Raw genomic sequence first — 19809 nt, forward strand, 5'->3', positions numbered from 1 at the left:
AATCAACCAACTAAAATGTTAACAAAGGATGAGAACCGGAACCAATGGAGGTTAAATAAAGTAATTAATGCTTGTCTTGAGATCTGAGATGGAACCGAGAGAGAAGTTTTCCAGATCTGGTTAGTGGTTATTCCATCTGCCTAACAACTGGCTTAGATCATCGATTGAAGAGGAGGCTCAAGTTGGTTAATACTCCATCTCAACACGCGTCACACCAACCAGTTGCCTCTGGCTTGTCTGAGTTGTTGCTTACTGACTTCTCAGAGTCTTGAAAACTTGTTAGAGTCCTCAAGTAGATTGAAGTTGATTTTCAAGTAGAGCCAGTGAGTTGTAGAACTATGGTACGTGGCTGACATGCCCCATCGTTAAACTACAAAAAAAAAACGTATCTGTACGTGCACACTAGTGGAGAGGTACGTTCAAATCTAAAGGATCTGTAAATGCACGCTAGTGGCTTGAGGATGTGGAATTGCACTTTGGGAGAGGAAGGCGGCTTGCAAGACGTGGAGGGAGTGATGGAGCACTAGTTGTAAAAGGAGTGTTATTAATACGTTACTAGAGGCGCGGGTGCATTAACGGTTGGATGTAGGTTCTTTTCAATGACCAAAATGGACCATGATAAACTCAGCTCTCTCATTGAAGTATTTCAACCCTTTAGTGATGAACATCCTCTGAGAGATTTTATTTTTGTATATAGACCCATCATATAGTTAGGACCATTGGCAGGACTCCATACCTAATGGCTGAGGTCATCATATAGCATTTCAAAGGTTTTTTTTTTTTTTAATGCCCTTATTGAGTAGGTAAAATGCACACTATTGATGGGGCCGAGCAAGTGAAATCTCAACCATTGGTTGTGAAACAGTTAGACACCTCCAACCTGTTGATGAGGTCACGCAGACCTAGATGAAGGGAAAACACAAATAGCTGTGATCCAAAACTTGTGGTCCCCAATTAGTTTTTAATGGTGGGAATTCAATCTCTACTATGTGTTCCACCTGAGATTTGGATCTGCCTCATTTTTTGGACCATGCCCTAAAATGAAACCAGATGGACATAGTAGATATACAACACATACATCAAGGTGGGCCCCACGGTCAGGGCCTCACCCACTAAGCTGTTACCCCTGCCTCACCTCATCCTGGCCCTTCCAAAATACCAAAATGTACTTAAAATGCCCTTAACTTTGGTTTAAATTCCTTCCCATGTCCTTTGAAAGTACAAAATCTAGGACTCCAAACACCAATTGCATGGAAAAAATTGCCCCTGGCCACTCTCATTATATAAAGATGAGATTATGCACAAAAAATAAACAACCTACCATTTGCCAAGATCTAGGTATTGAATATACACATACTATATTGTATTCCTTCAAGAGAGTCTCTCTAAAATGACTTCAGAGAAAATTATTATCATCATCCCAGCCTTATCCCAACCAATTGAGCTCTGCTACATGAATTGTGTTATGCTATTCCACTCTATCAAGGACCATATCCACAGTTAAACCATAAGTCATCGGTTTTTACTATCTCCACCCACGTCCTTTTGAGCTCTCTTGCCCATTTAACAACTTCAACTTGAACCAACTAACTCTCACTTTGTGCAGTTCCTGGTCTTCTTTTTACATGACCAAACCATCTAAGTTCTTGGTCCTGAGAAAAGCAACTGTTGCATTAAAATTCAGCAATGTGCCTTTGGAACATAACCAATATGCTTAAGATGCTGCCCCAATCTATCAATCATCTTATAAATTCTATAGGATTGAGGATGTGATCTATCGCTGACTGTGAACTCGTGAACCACATCGTCCACCTGAATTGAACTAGAACCTGCCGGCTTCTGGACCCCAGTGTCCTTCATCTGTAGCCTCACCTTAGCTACATCATCCCAATGTCCGGCCGCAGCATAGATATTAGACAAGATGGCGTAATTCCCTGCATTCGATGGCTCCAATTCGACCAAATGATCAATCACCCTCTCCGCAAGGGCCACATTGTTATGCATCCGGCATGACCCAAGAAGGGTCCCCCATATGATGGCATTGGGCTCCATGGGCATGCTTTTGACGAGCTCAAAGGCCTCATTTAGATGCCCCCCACGTCCAAGAAGGTCCACCATGCAACCATAGTGCTCAATCTGAGGGACCACCCCATAGTCCCTCTCCATCCTGGAGAAGTAACGGCGGGCCTCATCAATGAGACCCACATGTGTGCAAGCGCAGATTATGCCAACAAAAGTGATACCGTCGGGTGCAGCCCCATCTCTCTTCATCCTCGAGAAGAGCTCGAGTGCTTTCTCTCCACATCCATGCATGGCCAGCCCTTGGACCATGGAATTCCAAGACACCACATCCTTCTCAACAATGCCATCAAACACTCTCATCGCCTTGTTTAAAATCCCACACTTGGCATACATATCAACCAATGCATTGCACACTTGAGTGCTATACTTCAACTTAGTCCCATCGACATAGGCATGGATCCTCTTGCCCAAACCGAGGAAACCCGACTCTGCGCAAGCAGATAAGATGCTGATGATTGTGGCATCGTCAGGCTTCAACCCAGCCTTCCCCATTTGATCATACAACCTGGATGCCTCCTTACCGAGCCCTTTTTCTGCGTACCCAGAAATCATTATAGTCCAAGGGACCAAGTTCTTCACCGGCATCTTATCGAACAACAGCCTCGCCATGTCCATGTCACCAGCCTTACTATACCCAGAGGTCATTGTCGACCAAGACACAACATTCCTTTCAGGCATCTTCTCGAACAATTCAAAAGCAACATCCATCTCTCCCGCCTTAGCATACCCGTCCAGCACTGCGTTCCAACTCACGGTATCCCTCTCCGGCATTTCATCAAACAGCCGACGAGCCTCACACATCTCCCCAGACTTAACCAGCCCAGTGATCATCGAGTTCCATGACACGACATCCCGCTCCGGCATTTTGTCGAACACCTTCTTGGAATCACCCACACCTCCCCTACACTTACAGTAAGAGTCAATCAGCGCATTGGGCACGAAGATATCGGACTCAAAACCCGATTTGACAATCTGGGCGTGAATCATATGGACCTGGCGAAGAGCGAATTGGCCGACGCAAGCCTTGAGGAGAAAAGGATAAGTGAAATTATCAGGCCATACGCCTTTCCGCTGCATTTCGAAGAAGACGGAGAAGGCGGGGCCATGCAGGGAGTTGTGGGTGAAGGCTCTGATGAGGGTGTTATAGAGGAGGACGTTAGGCTCTTGAATCTGTCGGAATACGTGGATAGCGAGGGGCATCTGGCGGCAGAGAGAGAAGGCGGAGACGAGCTTGGGAGCGATGAAGGGGTCTTGGTGGAGGTTGGCTTTGAAAATCTGGGCTTGGACTTGTTTCAAACGGTTGATGTCCGTGCGTTTCTGGAGGTCGGAGAGCTTCTGCTCCAAGAGCCTGCGGTGGGAAATCCATGACGGGGGTCGGACTCCTACTCCGCTCATTTGAAATGGACGAAGTGCCGGTGCTTGTGTTTTTAAAGGAGTGTGGAGATCAATCTTTAGATTAATCTCAACCATTCATTTTTCTCACGACATTTACAAGAAATAGTATTATAATCATGCTTCATTTCTTATCCTGACCTTTGAATCTTGGATCTGAATATAGTATGAACCATTCAATAAATGTTTCTTTGTACGCGATAACCCCCTTTCAACAAATGTTTCTTAGTATGGCCTAGGTAGCATAAAATCGAGAAGATGAATGGTTCAGATCATCATTTCAAATGCAATAGAGGGCGAAAACCAGCCACTGCACCGTAGCATGGTACGGGGCCACCGGACCAAGCAAAACCCCTCTACAGGATATCTCTCTACGGGTCTTGCAAGTTCCACGCTTTAATATCGGCAATGATACCATGCGTGCGATTCTCTCAGTTACAAAAGACTCGACAAGTCTTCTTGAGTTGGAATCGATTTGAACTGAGGTTAGAGCTTCACAGCGATGCGGTGAGATGAATCTACTGTGGACGCGGATTTCGTGCGAAAGCCTTTCGCAGGAAGTTCCTGCGCTTGAAACTTAGGTGGGGTCCACCGTGATGTTTTTCAGAAATCCACTCCGTCCTTCCATTTTGTGAGCTCATTTTATGAGAAGGAACCAAAATTGAGGGGGATACGGTTGATTTTTAGCCTCATGTCCTAAAATGAACTCAAAAAACGGATGAACGGAGAGGATTTCTCACAAATACGACAGTGGGCCCCACCTGGGTTCCCGGTGCAGAAACTTCCATCCACTGTGCCCTTTTGACGGCTGTAGACGAGTCGAACACACCTCAGCTCGGCTCCGCCGGTAGCTATCTTGAACTCAGTTTGGCTTGGTCGTCAAGCTTGATTGGTCAGCTCGGCTCAATCATCATGCCTGACTAGCTAGTGTGGCTCGGTTCGGTCAATGGCTTGCGCAAGTTTGAGCCTACGGAGCATTTTCCCTAAAACGCATATAACACATCTTCAATTTCTCACATAATGCAAAGCAGTAACAATAACATACATGTATTTCATCAAACACGGGGTAGGAACATCAAAATCATGATTTGAGGACAATTTTATAATGTGGAGTTTTTTTTTTTTTTTTTTTAATGATTTGTTTCATACCCATTCCTTCCTTGCCACTAGCGGTTCCTGCAGAGAATATATGCACACAAAACAACACTTCATTACCTTATTTCATCAAACACTTGGTGAGCAACATCAATATCAAAATAACCGAGTCACCAAGTCGATTCGAGTTGAGGTTTGATCCGGGTCGAGTCGAGCTCAGGCAAGCTTGAACTCAGCTCAAAAAATCAGCTCAACTCAGCTCGAGCTCAGTTTTGAACCGAGTTGAATTGAGCTTTTTCGAGTGGCATCGAGTGAGCTAACTGAGCTAACTCGGTCTGTACCTTTGCTTAACTAGGTTGAGCTTAGCCCATTTAGGGTTTGAAGGTCATATCCTAGTCCAGGTCTGCCAAGAATAGCCCACAAAATAACACCTAAGACCCAGCTTGGCCCAGGCAACGGATGAGGGCCAAAACAAGTAGGCCCTAATCAAGCCTGTGAAATCTGGGCTGTTCATCAGGTGTGTCCCATCATGCATGAAAAAATGACAAAAATGCCCTTGATTGAGCTTAGATTGTAGTAGCGGGCCCCATATTACACCTCATGAGATGCACCATTTTGATGCACCTTACAACTTTTTTTAAAATTTCTTCAACGGCACACATGTCATAGTTGTACGGCACTACAGACTGTCGTTGATCAGCATCACCTAAAAATTACATTGAGAGCTAATATTAATAATCTCATCTTTTCCTTCCAATTTGGATAAACTCACTATTTTACTACCATGCATTTGGTAGTCAATAATTGGACGGTTAGGATTGCTTGATCAGTGGATTACAGAGATATATTCAGTCCCCAATGGGTCCCACAGTTTGAATAGTCCGAATAGCTGCACGTCAATGCCACATGATGAGGATAGATCACCACCCATTTTTAAATGGTGTGGACTCAATGTGAAGTTGGGTTAGGTCAATTGCTTACTTGACTGGACTCAGATTTTTAATAATTAAGGGAGCGTTTGGTGGCCGCTTCTCTTTCAAAAACAAAAGCCATTCTACACTTTTAGAATAGCTTAGTAGGAAAAGCTGCCAGAAGTAGTTTCTGGTGGTGTTACCAAACGCACCCTAAATTGATAATATTTGAAGTAATGATAAATGTTCAAAATTCATATGCTTGGGGGAGGGAGGGAGATGATCCTACTTTTCTTTTCTTTTTCACTGGAGTAGTAGATTTGAAAGGATTCCAAGTTGGCCAGTTGGGTTTCTTTAAACATCTTGAGTCAAAGCAGAGACATGTTAGAATGGCCATTTCTTACAATCCATTTCGTTTCGCCAGGGGTCTGAAACAATACAGACAAGGCATTCCCATCTGAAATGTTTCAGTGTTGGCCAGCATACAGACCCATCACATGCGATTAAGTAGCAACGAAGAAGGCTTGAAGTCTCGATTTTATAGTTAAAAAGACCCGTAACTTCTGATCATTAGTGATGGAGAAGGCTTGATGTCTTGACTTTGGTTCTCTTTGTTCGAATCGCTCCTGAGCATGACTCAGTCCAAAATCATGACTCCTCAAGTCCACCTGTTCATTTTAGAAGGTCCCCACCAATACAGGGAATTTCAGCAATCACAGACACCTCAAATTCTAATCATGCTTGGAAAAGGTAGAAAAATGTCTTTGTATGCAAAACGTAATCTCATTGCATAAAGATACAGTGAAATAGCATAATCTCTAAATCTTAAGTTATATGAGAAACAGTCATTGTCATGGTTAAAAAAAAAAACTGAAAGCATGCCTTCTTCAGCATGAATGCCTATTTTCAACCTACAAAGCCATGGAAAAAGTCAGCACGGTTTCTTTCGTTTATACCATGTGTTTTCACCATCCTCCAAGAGTGCAAGCACAGACACTGACACCTGCAGTCACCTGAATGTAACCTCCATGAAAATAAAGCCAATAGCATACAAACCCCACCCACTAGCACAAAGCGCATGTTTCCCTATGCATGCACAGCTTCATGGTTGCACAGCTTCCAAAAGCTTCTCATACACCTCCCTTGCAGACAAGTCCTCCACCTGATTCAACCATTGCATGTTTCACCACAACATACTAAATATCTCATGAAAAAGAGGAATCCTATAATAGTGAAATAATGCAAATTCAGAAAATAAAAAACAGAGAAGCACAAATATCATATCTAGTTTGCACCATTTCTGAAAACTGCACACTCAAAATTGAAAGGGGCGTGCTCCAGTGGTACTGGTACCACCATAAGATTATGGTGGTACTGGGCAGTTGTGGGGCCCAGTGATGTTTTCATGGAGTTCAACCCGCCACAAGATAAACAACCCCACAAAATCTCCAGGGGCCAAATTCAGCCTGATCCAAAACTCAGATGGGCCACATCACAGGGAACATATTGAGAGGGAACGCCCACCATTTATTAGCGTAGGGGACCCACTGTGTTATGCATATATAATCAAGGTCATTCATACTCTTCATCCAGTCCAGATGAAGGGTTAGGAAAAAATTCAGGCTGTTCAGCGACTCAGGTGGACCCCTGTGAAATTCAAGGGTGGGGCCCTCCCTCCCAGCTCATTCCTTTTTTTTTGGCCCACCTTAGTTTTGGATTGGGCTGAGTTACAGGTTGGATAGTGTGAATACTTCACGTGGGCCCAATATCTTCCTGGAACCACTGGAGTGTGTGCCAGATTGAATACGTTGCTCATTGGGATGTGTGGAAACCCCATTTGGTATCGAGGGTAACGGAGAGAGTTTGTCCACTGGTTTCACGTGGCAAGTGAGCCAGTTCCATCCATTTCTTCAATTCAAAGAAATGAGCTCACGTGCAGTATGAACCAATGGCAATCTTGCTCAATGCAAATATAGCAACTTCCAAACATGCTTTTAATCATTGGCTATAAAGCTTCTCATGGAAAATTAATAACAGAGAACTAAACCTCCTGCAGACGCTAGAACAACCACAATTAGAAATGGGCCAACTCACCACAAGGAGCTTTGATTTGTTATTCCATCCACGCTGAAGAGTCATCTGGCTCAATCTTAAGCCCAGCACCTGTATCAAAAACAACAGCTAAATGCACCATCTTGGACCTTAGGCACAATGATAATAACAAAAGTACCAAGTGCAGGTTGCAAGCAACATAGCCCAGAGGGAAGGAGCTATAACTCACAAGAGAAATGGTAAGGAGGTCCAAGCAAAGAGGATGACGGTTTTCTTGTCCACAAGATCCGGCCATTTATCTAGCGGGTCTGCTATCAACATGCCCTGGCCTAAAAATTACAATGGTCCAGCATACACATGTGACTGAACGGATGAGTGAAAAGCCTGATATCAGGACCATGGCATGCTCATGGTGGCCTCAACTGATGAATGGCCTGAACTTGCATGTGTCCATGTTTGCAATTTTCACGAACAAAATGTTCAATCCTCTGTGTGAATCTCCTTCGCATTTCTCAACTCAAAAAGATGGTTATGCATTTGAGTCCCAGCTTGCGATTGAGAAAAGGCAAGAACTCATACAATGAATGAGGAGAATGTCATACCTTTCCCATGAATTCCAACAACTCATTGTTAGCTTCTCCTCGGGCTGCAGGTGCAGCTACAGTCACTCGAACATCATCAGCATTTACTCCTGATATAAACCAATGCAATCTTGAAGTTTAGTGTTGATATGCTTTGTTAGAAATTTAAGATATCATCATCATTATCATCCAAGTCTTATACCAACTAATTGGGGTTTGCTACATGAATCCTTCTCTGCCATTCCACTCTATACTCCCTCCCTCCTCTGTTACAGACAGTCTACAGCAGTTTGCAGCAAAGTGAAAAGAAAATGAAGAGATGGGAGATTTGATAGTCTGGCGGAGTATGCTGCTTGATACACAACATTCAGAAAGTGTAAACATGGAATATATACAAATCCTAATTAAACCAACATAATTGCGGAACATATAGTTAATAAGTCACATCCTGAAAGTCTGATTGGTTGAACAATCCTAACCTTTGATTTGAGGACACTTGTTTCATCAATTGATCATTGGATAATTTCCATTTTTAACTGTCCAATATATATCAACCAATATGGCAGTAAGATAATCAAATATGCCTCATTTTTAGTTCATGACACATCTAAACTGAGACCAATAAATGAACTGTTTAATTTAAGCAAATTGTATGCAACATATGCAATGTGCAAATAGCTTGTAAGTGCATGTGTATCATCCATCACACTACCAGAGTATCAAAGTTCTTCCTTGATACTCCGGATGAGTATGAAGCTTGAAACTCTGGCACTTAGAATTGTACATGTGGCATGCAAAAACTCAAATGAAACCAAATTGTGAAACTCACTGCATCTTAGTCAAAGTCCTAAAACTCAACAGTCCATTAAATCTCCATTAATCCAATAGTAAGGGGAATAAACAACCATAATTTTGGTCCAAGATGCATCTAAAACTGTGATCCATAATTTGAACAATCAATTTGATGACTACTTTGCCACGTTCACAATTCCTAAGTAATTTCTAAATGCCTGTGTATAATCCATCACAGTTTGCCGGAGTATCACGTTTTTCTCTTTGATGTGAAAGGGGGTAGATCTCTTCAGTTAGCGGTTGTGGCACTGAGCACAAATGTGCAGGCCATAACTATCCAAATATGGGCTATCAAATGGACGGTTAAAACAAAATAGTGATTGGTCCACATTTGAAGGGAAAATAAGATGTCTAATGTTACCTTTTCTTTGCAATTATTTGGGTAATGCTCCACTCGCATGTGGTCATGGCAATAATGCACAAACGCACATGCCATACAAATTGTGGGTCCTCTTATTGCAATCCTAACCATCCAAATATGGGCTATCAAATTGATTCTTAAAACAAAATAGTGGGAGGTCCGAATTTGAAGGTAAAATAAGATGGTTAATATTTTTTTTTTTTTCGAAATATAAGAAATTTTATTGAAAAAGAACAACATAAGATGGTTTTTATTGTCTTTTCTTTGCAATTATTTTGTAATGCTCCACCCACAGATGGTTCAATGATTTGCATGGTCGACCCAACTATGCCATGTGTACTTGAAGTGTCACCACCAGTTTTTAGATGTAGAATTAACAGCACAGTGTAGCCAATAAAATCAGTAGTTCTTATTCAAACCTGAACTTGCAGCTAATGGACTTTATCTGTAACCAATGCACACAGCCATCGTCTTGGATGAGAAGCAGCACAAAAGATCACAGTAAAGAAATGATCCTAACCATCCATTCATGGACCTTCCTGCTTATAGTAGTGACAATATGGCCATCTGGACCAACATCACGTGGGAGCACCATGGACATTCACTGGCCCAAAGATCAGGCCTACCATTTGGAGGGCCACATATGTACAAGAAAGTGGAATATACATGCGTATCCAAATTTTCCATGCCGAACTTTTTGAGTCAAAACTGTATTATACACGAACATACCTGTCTCCGACTTTTTGATGTTTCTGTTTTTTTATGGCCTAAATTTTAACCGTATTTTTCAATATTTACACCGAATAACACTCGAACTTTTGCCATACGTCGAATTGCTAACTATGCTACCTCCAACCACGTCCTTTTGGGCCTTCCCATTGCACTTTTAGAACCTTCAACTTGTATGAACTCACTTCTTCTAACCTGACGCAGTTCTTGGTCTCTATTGCACATGACCAGAATCTAAATCAATTTTTCCTCATCTTGTTACCTATTGGTGCCACTCCTAAATTCCCTAAAATACATTCATTTTTAATTCTATCCTTGTCTTGCCACTCATCCATCTCAACAACCTCGTTTCAGCTACACATCATATAGACATGTTGTTCTTTAATTGCCCAACATTTTGTCCCATAAAGCATGGCTAGAGCTGTACACAAACCGAGTTAGGTCGGTTAGCTCGCTCGACTCGACTCGAAAAAGCTTGATTCAACTCGGTTTGAAACTGAGTTTGACCCGAGTCGAGCTGATTTTTTTAGCTTGAAAAAATTTTGAGCCGAGTTCGAGCTTGCCCGAGCTTGAATCGAACTCGGATCAAACCAGTTTGATGACTCGGTTATTTTGATATTGATGTTGCTCAACAAGTGTTTGATGAAATGACTCAACGAAGTGTCAGCTAGTGGCGAGGAAGGTATGGATATGAAACAAATACCCTTGTATTTTGATTTTTATGTTGCCTACTGAGTGTTTGATGAAATACCTGTAAACTAATCCTGTTGTTTTACATTCCGTGAAAAATTGAAGATGCACTCCATGTGTTTGAGAAAATGCCAGAGAGGCTCAATCTTGGCTTGGACTCGGCTCGAACTGGCCCAAGCTACTGACCGAACCGAGCCGAGCTGGCCAGTCAGGCTCGAGGACCGAGCCAACCCAAGTCGAGCTGTGCCAAGCTTGACTCAGTTCAACTCGTGTATACCTCTAAGCATGGCTGGTCTTGTAGCCATCCTATAAAAATTTTCTTTTAGTTTGAGTGATACACGGCAATCACATAAAACTCCATAGGCACATATCCATTTCTTCCACCCTGCTTGAATTCTATGGGTAACATCCTCCTCAATCTCTCCACTCATGAATTATCAACCCAAGATATCGAAAGTGGTCATTTTCAGAAACTTCTTAGTCAGCAATCTTTACCGATTCCTCGTTCCCACTCCTATTGTCACTAAAATTGCACTTCATCCAACTAATTTTAAATCCTTCGCATTCCAAAGCACCTCTCTATAAATCTACCTTTGTGTTTACGCCCTCCCTCATCTTGTCAATCAAAACTATGTCATCCATAAATAACTTGCACCATGGGATCTCTTCCTGCAAACGCCTCGTTAACTCGTCCATAACCAATGTGAAAAAGGTACAGGCTCAATGTTGACCCCTGGTGTAAGCCTACACTAATTGGAAACTCACTTCTCTCTCCATTAGTGATTCTCACATTTGTTACCACTTACCACTCCCTTATACATATCTTTAATCATGTCAATATATCCTCTTGAAACTTATTTATCTCCCAAAAACCATCATATTAACCCTATAGGGACCCTGTCATAACCTTTCTCAAACTCAATAAAGACCGTGTGGAGATTATCCTCTCCCTATATTTCTCCATCAATTTTCTAAGTAGGAAAATAGAAATTTAAGATGTGTAGTTGAAAGGAGTTGGTACCACAAATTGGGTTAGAGGTTGGAATGAACTATGAAGTCAAAGGCAGTGAGGGGGCTACATCCACCAACAGGATGATGGAAACTAGATGTTCATGGTAACCCAATGGTTAACTTGGGTAGATGTAGTGTTGGAGAGATTGTTAGGGGTGATCATGGCAGAATCAAGTTAAATTTCTCAATCCGCTTCAGGAGGGAACTCTCATCAAGCGCAATTGGAAGCTGACCTGGAGCTTAAACTGTCAAGGCCTATCGTTACTAGAGCTCGTAGAGTCAGTGAATAATAACTGTCCAAGGTTTCATCCCTGGTTCTCTTACAATCTAAGTACCTAAAAAAACACAAAGAAAGAAGGAAAAAGGAAAAAAGAAAGAAAAAGAAAACCTTCAGGGCCTCACTGGATAGTCATTGAGGGTGATTCCACGAGTACAAATGTTTGAGCCTTTCGGTCTAGGCCGGCTCCTTGTAAATGGCAATTTATTGTAAACCATTATTGTCTATGTTCTCAATTTCTTTTAGCCTTATTCCTGGACAAGCTAATCTCATGGCCAATTGTTTTGCAAGAAGCGGATAGGGATCTTTGTAAAGTAGTGACACTTACAAAAGCCAATTGAGACCAATTGAGAGAGAGGGAGGGAGCAAGGGTACAAAAGCCAATTGAAAGGGAGGGAGGGAGAGATCCATTAAGTGCATTCCCCTGCATAGACTCCCGGGCCCAAGATCAGCACCTGTGTGCCATACTGGTACATGTGGTGGCATGTAGATGGGCTGCCTTATACACATGTAGGATCAACAAAACCTCATAGTGGTCTTAATTGTTTCCCATCAGAACCTTTCATGTGATCCTTTTCAGCCCAACTGTCAATACCACAACTATACTGTATATAGAGTCATAGACTGACTCCAGCCACCCTGTGCACAATGGATGACCCTGTTCTAGGTGGAAACATTACACAATTCAAAGAAGGGAATAAATGGTATCAATTTAAGTTTATTAGTTAAGAGAGAGTGAGAGAGATGTAAACACAAATAAATAATTACTTGTAATTGCTGAACGTTGAGCACGGTCTTCTACTTCTATAGCCACTTGAACTAGGCCACCTTCTAATTGCGATATGCAGGGTGGTACAGGGGCATCCTGCAGTGTAATTTAGAATGATAGCAAACTGAGTAGTTGGTCAGCTGGGGACATAAATATTACGGATATATGGGTGATCATATGTATGGATGCTAAGAAAATGAAATGAGAAAGACTTGTGTGACTCCTAACATGCTTTGCATTATATAATTCAGATATATTATATATGGACATGCACCAGTTTAGGGACTCGTAAAAACCTTAGCTGCACAAAGCAAGATGGGAAGTGAAAGGATATTTGGGTGCACAAGTGGGAAAGGTCAGCTTAAAAATGTTAGCAAGTGTAAAAGAGTTGGGGTTTGAGTTTGACAAACCCAACTAGTGGCACTTTGACAGAATGTTTGTGCAGCTAAGAATAAAAGTGCTCCATCAAATCCATGACATAGAAAACAACTTCTCGATAAAGGCCTGTTTAATAAGCAGGAAAACAAAGAGTTTTTCCTTTGATTAGATGTTTTCCATGGAGTAATAATTGGCCATTTCCATACTTACATTTCTCTAGCTCCGAGGTAGGAGGATACATAAACAAGTAGCTCCGAGGTAGGAGGAAACCTCCCTCCCTCTGAGTTCATCATATCATTTAGTAAGTTACGAGCATTAATTCAGGAGATACAAGAAGTTGTACATCCTTCTAAGTTCTAACCAGGTGTTAATCATGCTTCGGAATTGTGATCTTGCTCCAACTTCCTCACTATTTATACTTGCTAACATTTTGAAACAGACGTTCCTTGCTCCTGAACTTAAATGTGTTGCCACTCACACCATGCTTTGTGCAGCTATATATATAATTGTATTATGTATACTTAGTAGTATTCACAAGCGCAACCCACATAATCCTACCCCCAGTGTACATCATATTAGAGAAAGCAGTATTCGGCATACCTATTCCGGTAATGGAGCAGCCGGCCAACAAAAAAACCCTGGCTCTCATGCCTTCTTTAAGTTATCAATCCTTATTCCATGTAAGTACAATGCTTGAACGAGTATTTGCTCCACCCATCTTCTTGGTGATTCAAATGAATCATTCGTGGACCCGATTGAGGACGGGAGATAACCCAAAGAGTACCCCCAATTAGATGAGCCTAAGCGTCCAGTTGGGCCCTCATTAAATGTGAACCCTTGATTGTAATTGTCCATCTCCAACAGAAGGCTAGGATCATCTAGTGGGGGATATATTGGCCATCACATGATCAGGCCTACTAGACCAATGGGTCAGGTTAGCAAAAGATGGGACCGCCTTTGCCACTGTAGCATCCATGCATTGAACAAAAAAGTTTTTTTTTTTTTGAAAGGTAATGCACAGGTTACTTTCTATTCCACAAAAACTCTATTCCATAGCTTTATTTTAGTTTTCTTGTGGAACCCGCTGCCAACCCCAACTTTACAAATCCTTACGATAATGCTGTGCCAGTGATGTAAGTTTAAAAGATAACTAGGCAAAGGGAAAAGACAAAAAGCACATGATAAAAATGGTATAGATAATATCTTCGACAGGTATCTTGTTCATACCTGTGGATTTGTTTCTGCCGCAACTGAGCTTAGCGCACCATCAACAACATAAATGAAAGGAGCAGCTTCCAAATCTTCTTCTGAGCGGTAACAAACAAAAAGCCCACAACCCAAACAGGTCATGCGGAATTGTTTTTCCAGTTTTCCTTCGCCGCTGGATAAGAAAGATCCATAGTTTGTACACATAAGCTCCAACGCTACCATAACTTATTTACAACTTGAAGCCCTGATTACCAAATGCAAATGATAACTCAGCCTGGAAGCTTCAAGACTTTGTGATGACTTAAAGAACTCAAGGCACCAAGAGAAACTGATAAAGAACATAGAGGTAAATGGAATTTCACTATACCAGGGAGAGATGCTCTTTCTTTTTCTTTTTTTTTTCTTTTTCACTATACTCAGTAGAAGTTCTATGAAGTGTCATACCCACCATGCACGTGGCTACAAGCATGGTGATGGGAACTATTGATCTAGTGGGACCACCACATGGATGGGCTACATGACGGCAGTCACGATCATTGGACCAACTTTAACCATCTAACTGTTATGATAATTGCTTGTTGTGCGGACTGCTGCTCTATTTTCTTGAGTTAACAGTCCCTTTCCAAGGGAACTGACAGAATGACTACCACAGTTCATCATGTTGCTTTGGCATATTGCCCATCCATGGTGGCCCACTACAAGAACAACTCCGATCATTTTAAACAAGTGCCATCTGTGCAATAGAAATGTTTACATGCATTCTTCATGGAACTCGTGAAATGTGCATGCCACATACTACTAGAATTCACGCCGAAGGGCTTCCAAATTCAAACTCAACATGGGAATTGTAAATGCTTTGGTTCAGACATTCTTTCTTATGAAGGAACAATTAAGTTCTCTTAGCTGTCACCCTTTTTCCACCACGCAATCCCATGAACGTTTGTCATTAGTGACAAAGCATAACAGAAATTTTCATCATGATTTCCTATATGCTTTCTACAATGACTTTGTTAGGGCTCCTTCACATGCAACTAGAAATGAATTCAATGTTAGTAGATTGGCCTACTATGAGTAGTATGCTTTGAGTTGCACAGGTACAGATATCAGTCTTGGTATTAGTTGTCATGGGAATTTGAGATTTTGAGTTTCCAGAAATCCCACAGTAAAAATCATTAGAATAAAATAGGGAGGAGCCCTTTCTTTCTTCTGTGGATGATTGAGCCCCTTTTCATCCTTTACTCGAGGAATTATTAGATCCTCAGCCCTTGACTTCATACAAGTGGGGTCAATGATTAACTGACCCAGAATGTTCACCTAAATGGCTCCTCCCTGGGTGGACGATGTCCCCAAACCTTTTGGTGAGGCAGTCCTAACCCTTCAAAAGGTGTCCTGCAAATAAACTTAAGAAAAAAAATATACAAAATGGCCCACATGTAAAGGAAAAATAAAAAGGCCAAAGATTGGATGTCCATGATTTTGCAATATGAGATATTTTAGTGTGTGGTTCAGCGATGTTGGACCTTATTAGATCAATGGTCTGGATCACCATGCAATGGGCCCCACTCCTGAGAACTCAGCCTGATGACATGAGACATATTCTCGGGCCATGGATCGCACAATTCATCTTTCTTAATACACTTTTTTTTGGCCAAAACAACTTAACAGGGGCACGCAAAGAAAGAACAACAAAGAAAAAATTTAACAGCAGAAACAATAGCTGTAGTTCAATCAAAATGTTATCAGAGAGCAAAACAGGTACCGCTTAAGAAGAATTTTTCCAGCCTCAGTAATATTCAGCCTTGCAAGATGTTTCTTCTTATCCAATACATGTGCTTTGTCAGTTTTCCGTTTCGGCATTTTCTGCAACTGGGTGTCTGCACCATGAAAGCATCAGTGAGAAATGGAAATGAAGCTCCCTCCTTGGTGAGCAAAATAATAACAAACAAATATCGGGAGAGTGATAGAGGGGTTACAGGCAAAGGATTCAAGCCATAGGAAAAAAATGTAGATATGAATCCAAAGTGGGGGTCAACAAAATATTGCGAAGGGCACATGATTTAAAGTGGGCAATGGGAGAAGAATATGCTTTTTTCTTCTTTTTTTAAAGATACCAATTTTATTAAGAGAGTCCAAAAGAAACAAAGCAAAGTACAACGCAGACCCTAAAATAAAAAAAGAGAGAGAGAGAAAGGAACACCTGCGGAAAGCCTTTAAGGCTAAAACCCAAACCCATTATACCACTGTACCCACTTGCCCTACTAAAAACCTCTGAAACCCACCTCACAATGGTTGTGAAAGCACCGAGGCCTCGCCCACAACACACCCAATAATGTGAAAAATCTTTTCAACACCTCCTTAGCAAAAGGGCAGTGGATAAAGAGATGATCAGCCGACTGGATAAAGAGATGATCGACTGACTTCGCATTTTGCATACAAATCACACAAAAATTAGGAATCCCCATCTTCCTCTTACGAAGACTAACAATTGCGACCACCTTATTCCTTCCCACCAGCCATGTTAGAACCGCTACTGGGGGTCCCATAATGCCAAACAAAAGCGGTGTGGCAAACACGCTCTCCCAACTGAGACTTGATAATCAGTCTGTATAGAGAACTAACTGAGAACCGGCCGGACTTCTCTTTATTCCACACCATCGCATCCATGTCTCCCAAAGGACGAATGGTCCAGAGCCACTCCAAAAGCCTTTAAAAAAAAAAAATTTAAAAAAAACAAAAAAAAAAAAAAACCCATCTAACTACCAATCCAACAAACTCCCATGACATGGGGGAAACCACAACCCTCCATTACCTGATTTTGACAAGCATCAAGCAACACGAATATTCACTTCAAAGAAAGCCTTTATGATATTGGAAAGTCTTCTCGAAGCACTTTTGTCATTGTCAGTCAACTAAGTAGGGCGAACAGCCCCCTGCGAATCCGTAAATCTGAGGAGCATGCCGCAAAAAAAAGGATGGTCCCCTATGCATTTCAATCTATGAACTAGCTCATGCTTGACTAGCCAAGCAGATGAACGACCCTGCATCTTCTTGATCTCTACCACATTTTTATGAGTATTTCACATTTACAATGAAATTTATGAAGATTGACCCGCTGTTTGTTATTCTGCACAAAAACACCCTGCCTAATTCACTAATTCGTGGGAAGAAACTGAACTTTTGTATCCCGGAGGTGAACAGAGCTGGCAATCCGCCCTCCCTCGGGGGAGGTCGGTTGCCCTTGATGTCACATGTATATGTGACTACAGAGAATCTTAAGATAAGATTCCCTGAAATACCATCTATCATATACAAATCTGAACTATTGATTTGATTAACAGTGGCCTGACCAGGCGCAGTTGCTAACAGCGACCAACTCGGCGGTTAGGTAGTGTCCGAAGCTACCGCCATCTTTCATTAGGGTCTAAGGAAGTAGCTCAACGGGAAAAAGGTGGAGCCTGTGTGGAGCAAGCCGGAACTGGCTGAGATGAAGAAAATGTCGACACCGATGAAATTTGAAAACGTAGACAGCGGAAGAAGTCACTCTCAATCCGATCTAGCAAGAAATGCTCTACCGATAAAGTCAAGCGAGAGAGCTCATTAAGAAGGCCATCTTCCATCCGCCTTACAGTTGCTTTTTGCGTGGGTTATGACTTGTTGTCGACTATAAAAATTTATAATTTTTTTCTGGACTGGCGCGCGTACTATCTACGTGCGCGGGCATACGCGCTTACGCTACCATTATTATACGGGTATGGGGTCCGAGACAAAGAAAGATCAAGGCAGCATATCAGTTTTTCCTATATACTTCACTTGGATCTGTTTTTATGGGTTATCAATCCAAGTGATCCTTACAACCAACTGCAGTCCCTGATAAGGCTGCAGTGATGGTAGGAACCTGAGGTCAAGTAAAGAGTCAGATACACCTTGGCAGGAAATTGCGATCCTATCCTTCAACCTAATCTAATGAAGATCCTTCGCCCGTTATCTCCTCATCTTCCAATTTATAAGCCACAGCTCACTTCACACCGACGGCTGATTTCCAGTAAGGGATCACGGGGGGGTTCCAGTATCGCAGCAGGCTAGGGTTTCTATTGAGATTCTTTCGGTGAGCAGTTCACGTAGTGAACCAGAAAGAGACTCTCAACCATCCTCCCTCCGTCTTCAAGACGAGTTGATTCCTGCTTTCGACTCCTAGAGATCTCCCTTTCAATGAGGCATTCTCAACCCCTTCATTTCTCATACGTTTATTTTAGACCTCTGGATAGACCTTTCCCCTTTCCCTTTGTCGGTGCTACAATAAGGGAGGTGTGGAAAGTGAATCGGCGTGGTTGGATTAGTGTGGATGCTCAAGGAACTGCGGGGGGTCCAATTTCGATGTGGGGAAGAAGAGAGGAATGCCACTCCACTCGATCGGAAACAGCCTTTCCTTAGATACGAGATTGATTGAGTAGGGTAGGGATCAGAGCTCCCCTTCCACTCTTCCTAAGACTGAGGCGAAGAGAAGCAGGGCGGAAGCTCGACCGCTCAATGGTGTGCAGTAGGAGAGAATCCTACCCACCCCCCTACACTGATGCAGGGTTAGCTATACCCTCCCCCAAACCCGAGACTACCGTTATGCCTCTACTTACTCTCTTAAAGGCTAGAGGCAAGCCTTAACTTAGTTGGCACTTCACTCTCAAAAATCCTCGCAACCTCAGTGCGCCCAGTCACGCCCCAAACTCGGTAGCCGAACTCATAAGGAACCCGATTACCGGTTCTGACCGCAACAGCCTCCGTAGTACCCCATTCTCGGCTCCTGAGGTAGATTCCGATTCTGGGATCCTACAAGGAGGATTTTCATAACAGTATAATCATTTCCAAAACGAGCATACCCAAGATCACAGCAAGTACATCTGAGAATAACAAAGGCACACATCGTAAAATCCACTAAAAATTTGAACTTTTACATCATCCATAAGGTCCAAAAGGACATACATGAGAATAAAAGGAAAAGAGAGAGAAATCAGCAACACTGGAGTCCTCACTGCTCAACTCTACTCCACGCTTTGCTGCTACGGCGCCTACCTAGAGTCTCCTGCACGCATCAATCGTGCATAAGCTTATAGAAGCTTAGAGGGTGTTGTAAGTGTGTGACAATGGTGCACAGAAGAATAGTAGGAGGTATAAGGAGAGAAGCATGATCAATGAGCATATCACTAGTCTTACCAAGGCTTACCATGAACGCGATGCAATGAGTAATGGGTGTCATACCAAGGTAATGCATGAAGGGGGGCTTGTACAGCTAATGCTAATGCGATGCAAGTAATGTCAGTGCTCATATCCAAACCATAAGTCAAGTACATTTCCAATCATAAGGAAATCACCGGGGTCCATTACACTGCTGAATGACTGCTGCTCTGCAGACCTCGCACAGTCAAACG

The 19809-nt window shown here is 42.3% G+C and overlaps 2 protein-coding genes across 3 annotated transcripts in view; both read right to left on the minus strand.

Annotated features, from left to right (window-relative positions):
* Positions 1-1251: 1251 nt before the first annotated feature.
* On the minus strand, positions 1252-3905 carry LOC131239520 (pentatricopeptide repeat-containing protein At3g29230-like). Its single transcript, XM_058237264.1, has one exon. It carries the CDS (start codon positions 3550-3552, stop codon positions 1681-1683), a length of 1872 nt encoding a protein of 623 aa, XP_058093247.1. The 5' UTR covers positions 3553-3905; the 3' UTR covers positions 1252-1680.
* Positions 3906-6243: 2338 nt separating this feature from the next.
* LOC131239521 (UPF0235 protein At5g63440) overlaps positions 6244-19809 on the minus strand; it is a 30114-nt gene continuing 16548 nt past the window's right edge. Inside the window, exons 2-7 of one of the 2 annotated variants that reach the window (XM_058237266.1) lie at positions 16149-16263; positions 14408-14561; positions 12802-12898; positions 8135-8223; positions 7575-7643; positions 6244-6642 (exon numbers count right to left, since the gene is read on the minus strand). In XM_058237266.1, coding sequence (XP_058093249.1) covers positions 6583-6642; positions 7575-7643; positions 8135-8223; positions 12802-12898; positions 14408-14561; positions 16149-16263 — 584 coding nt within the window. In that variant the 3' untranslated portion in view covers positions 6244-6582. Of the gene's footprint in view, positions 6643-7574; positions 7662-8134; positions 8224-12801; positions 12899-14407; positions 14562-16148; positions 16264-19809 lie in introns of both variants that reach the window. The other variant, XM_058237265.1, reaches the window with a different exon arrangement.

This window comes from Magnolia sinica, chromosome 3 (assembly GCF_029962835.1).
Source record: "Magnolia sinica isolate HGM2019 chromosome 3, MsV1, whole genome shotgun sequence".
NCBI lineage: Eukaryota > Viridiplantae > Streptophyta > Magnoliopsida > Magnoliales > Magnoliaceae > Magnolia > Magnolia sinica.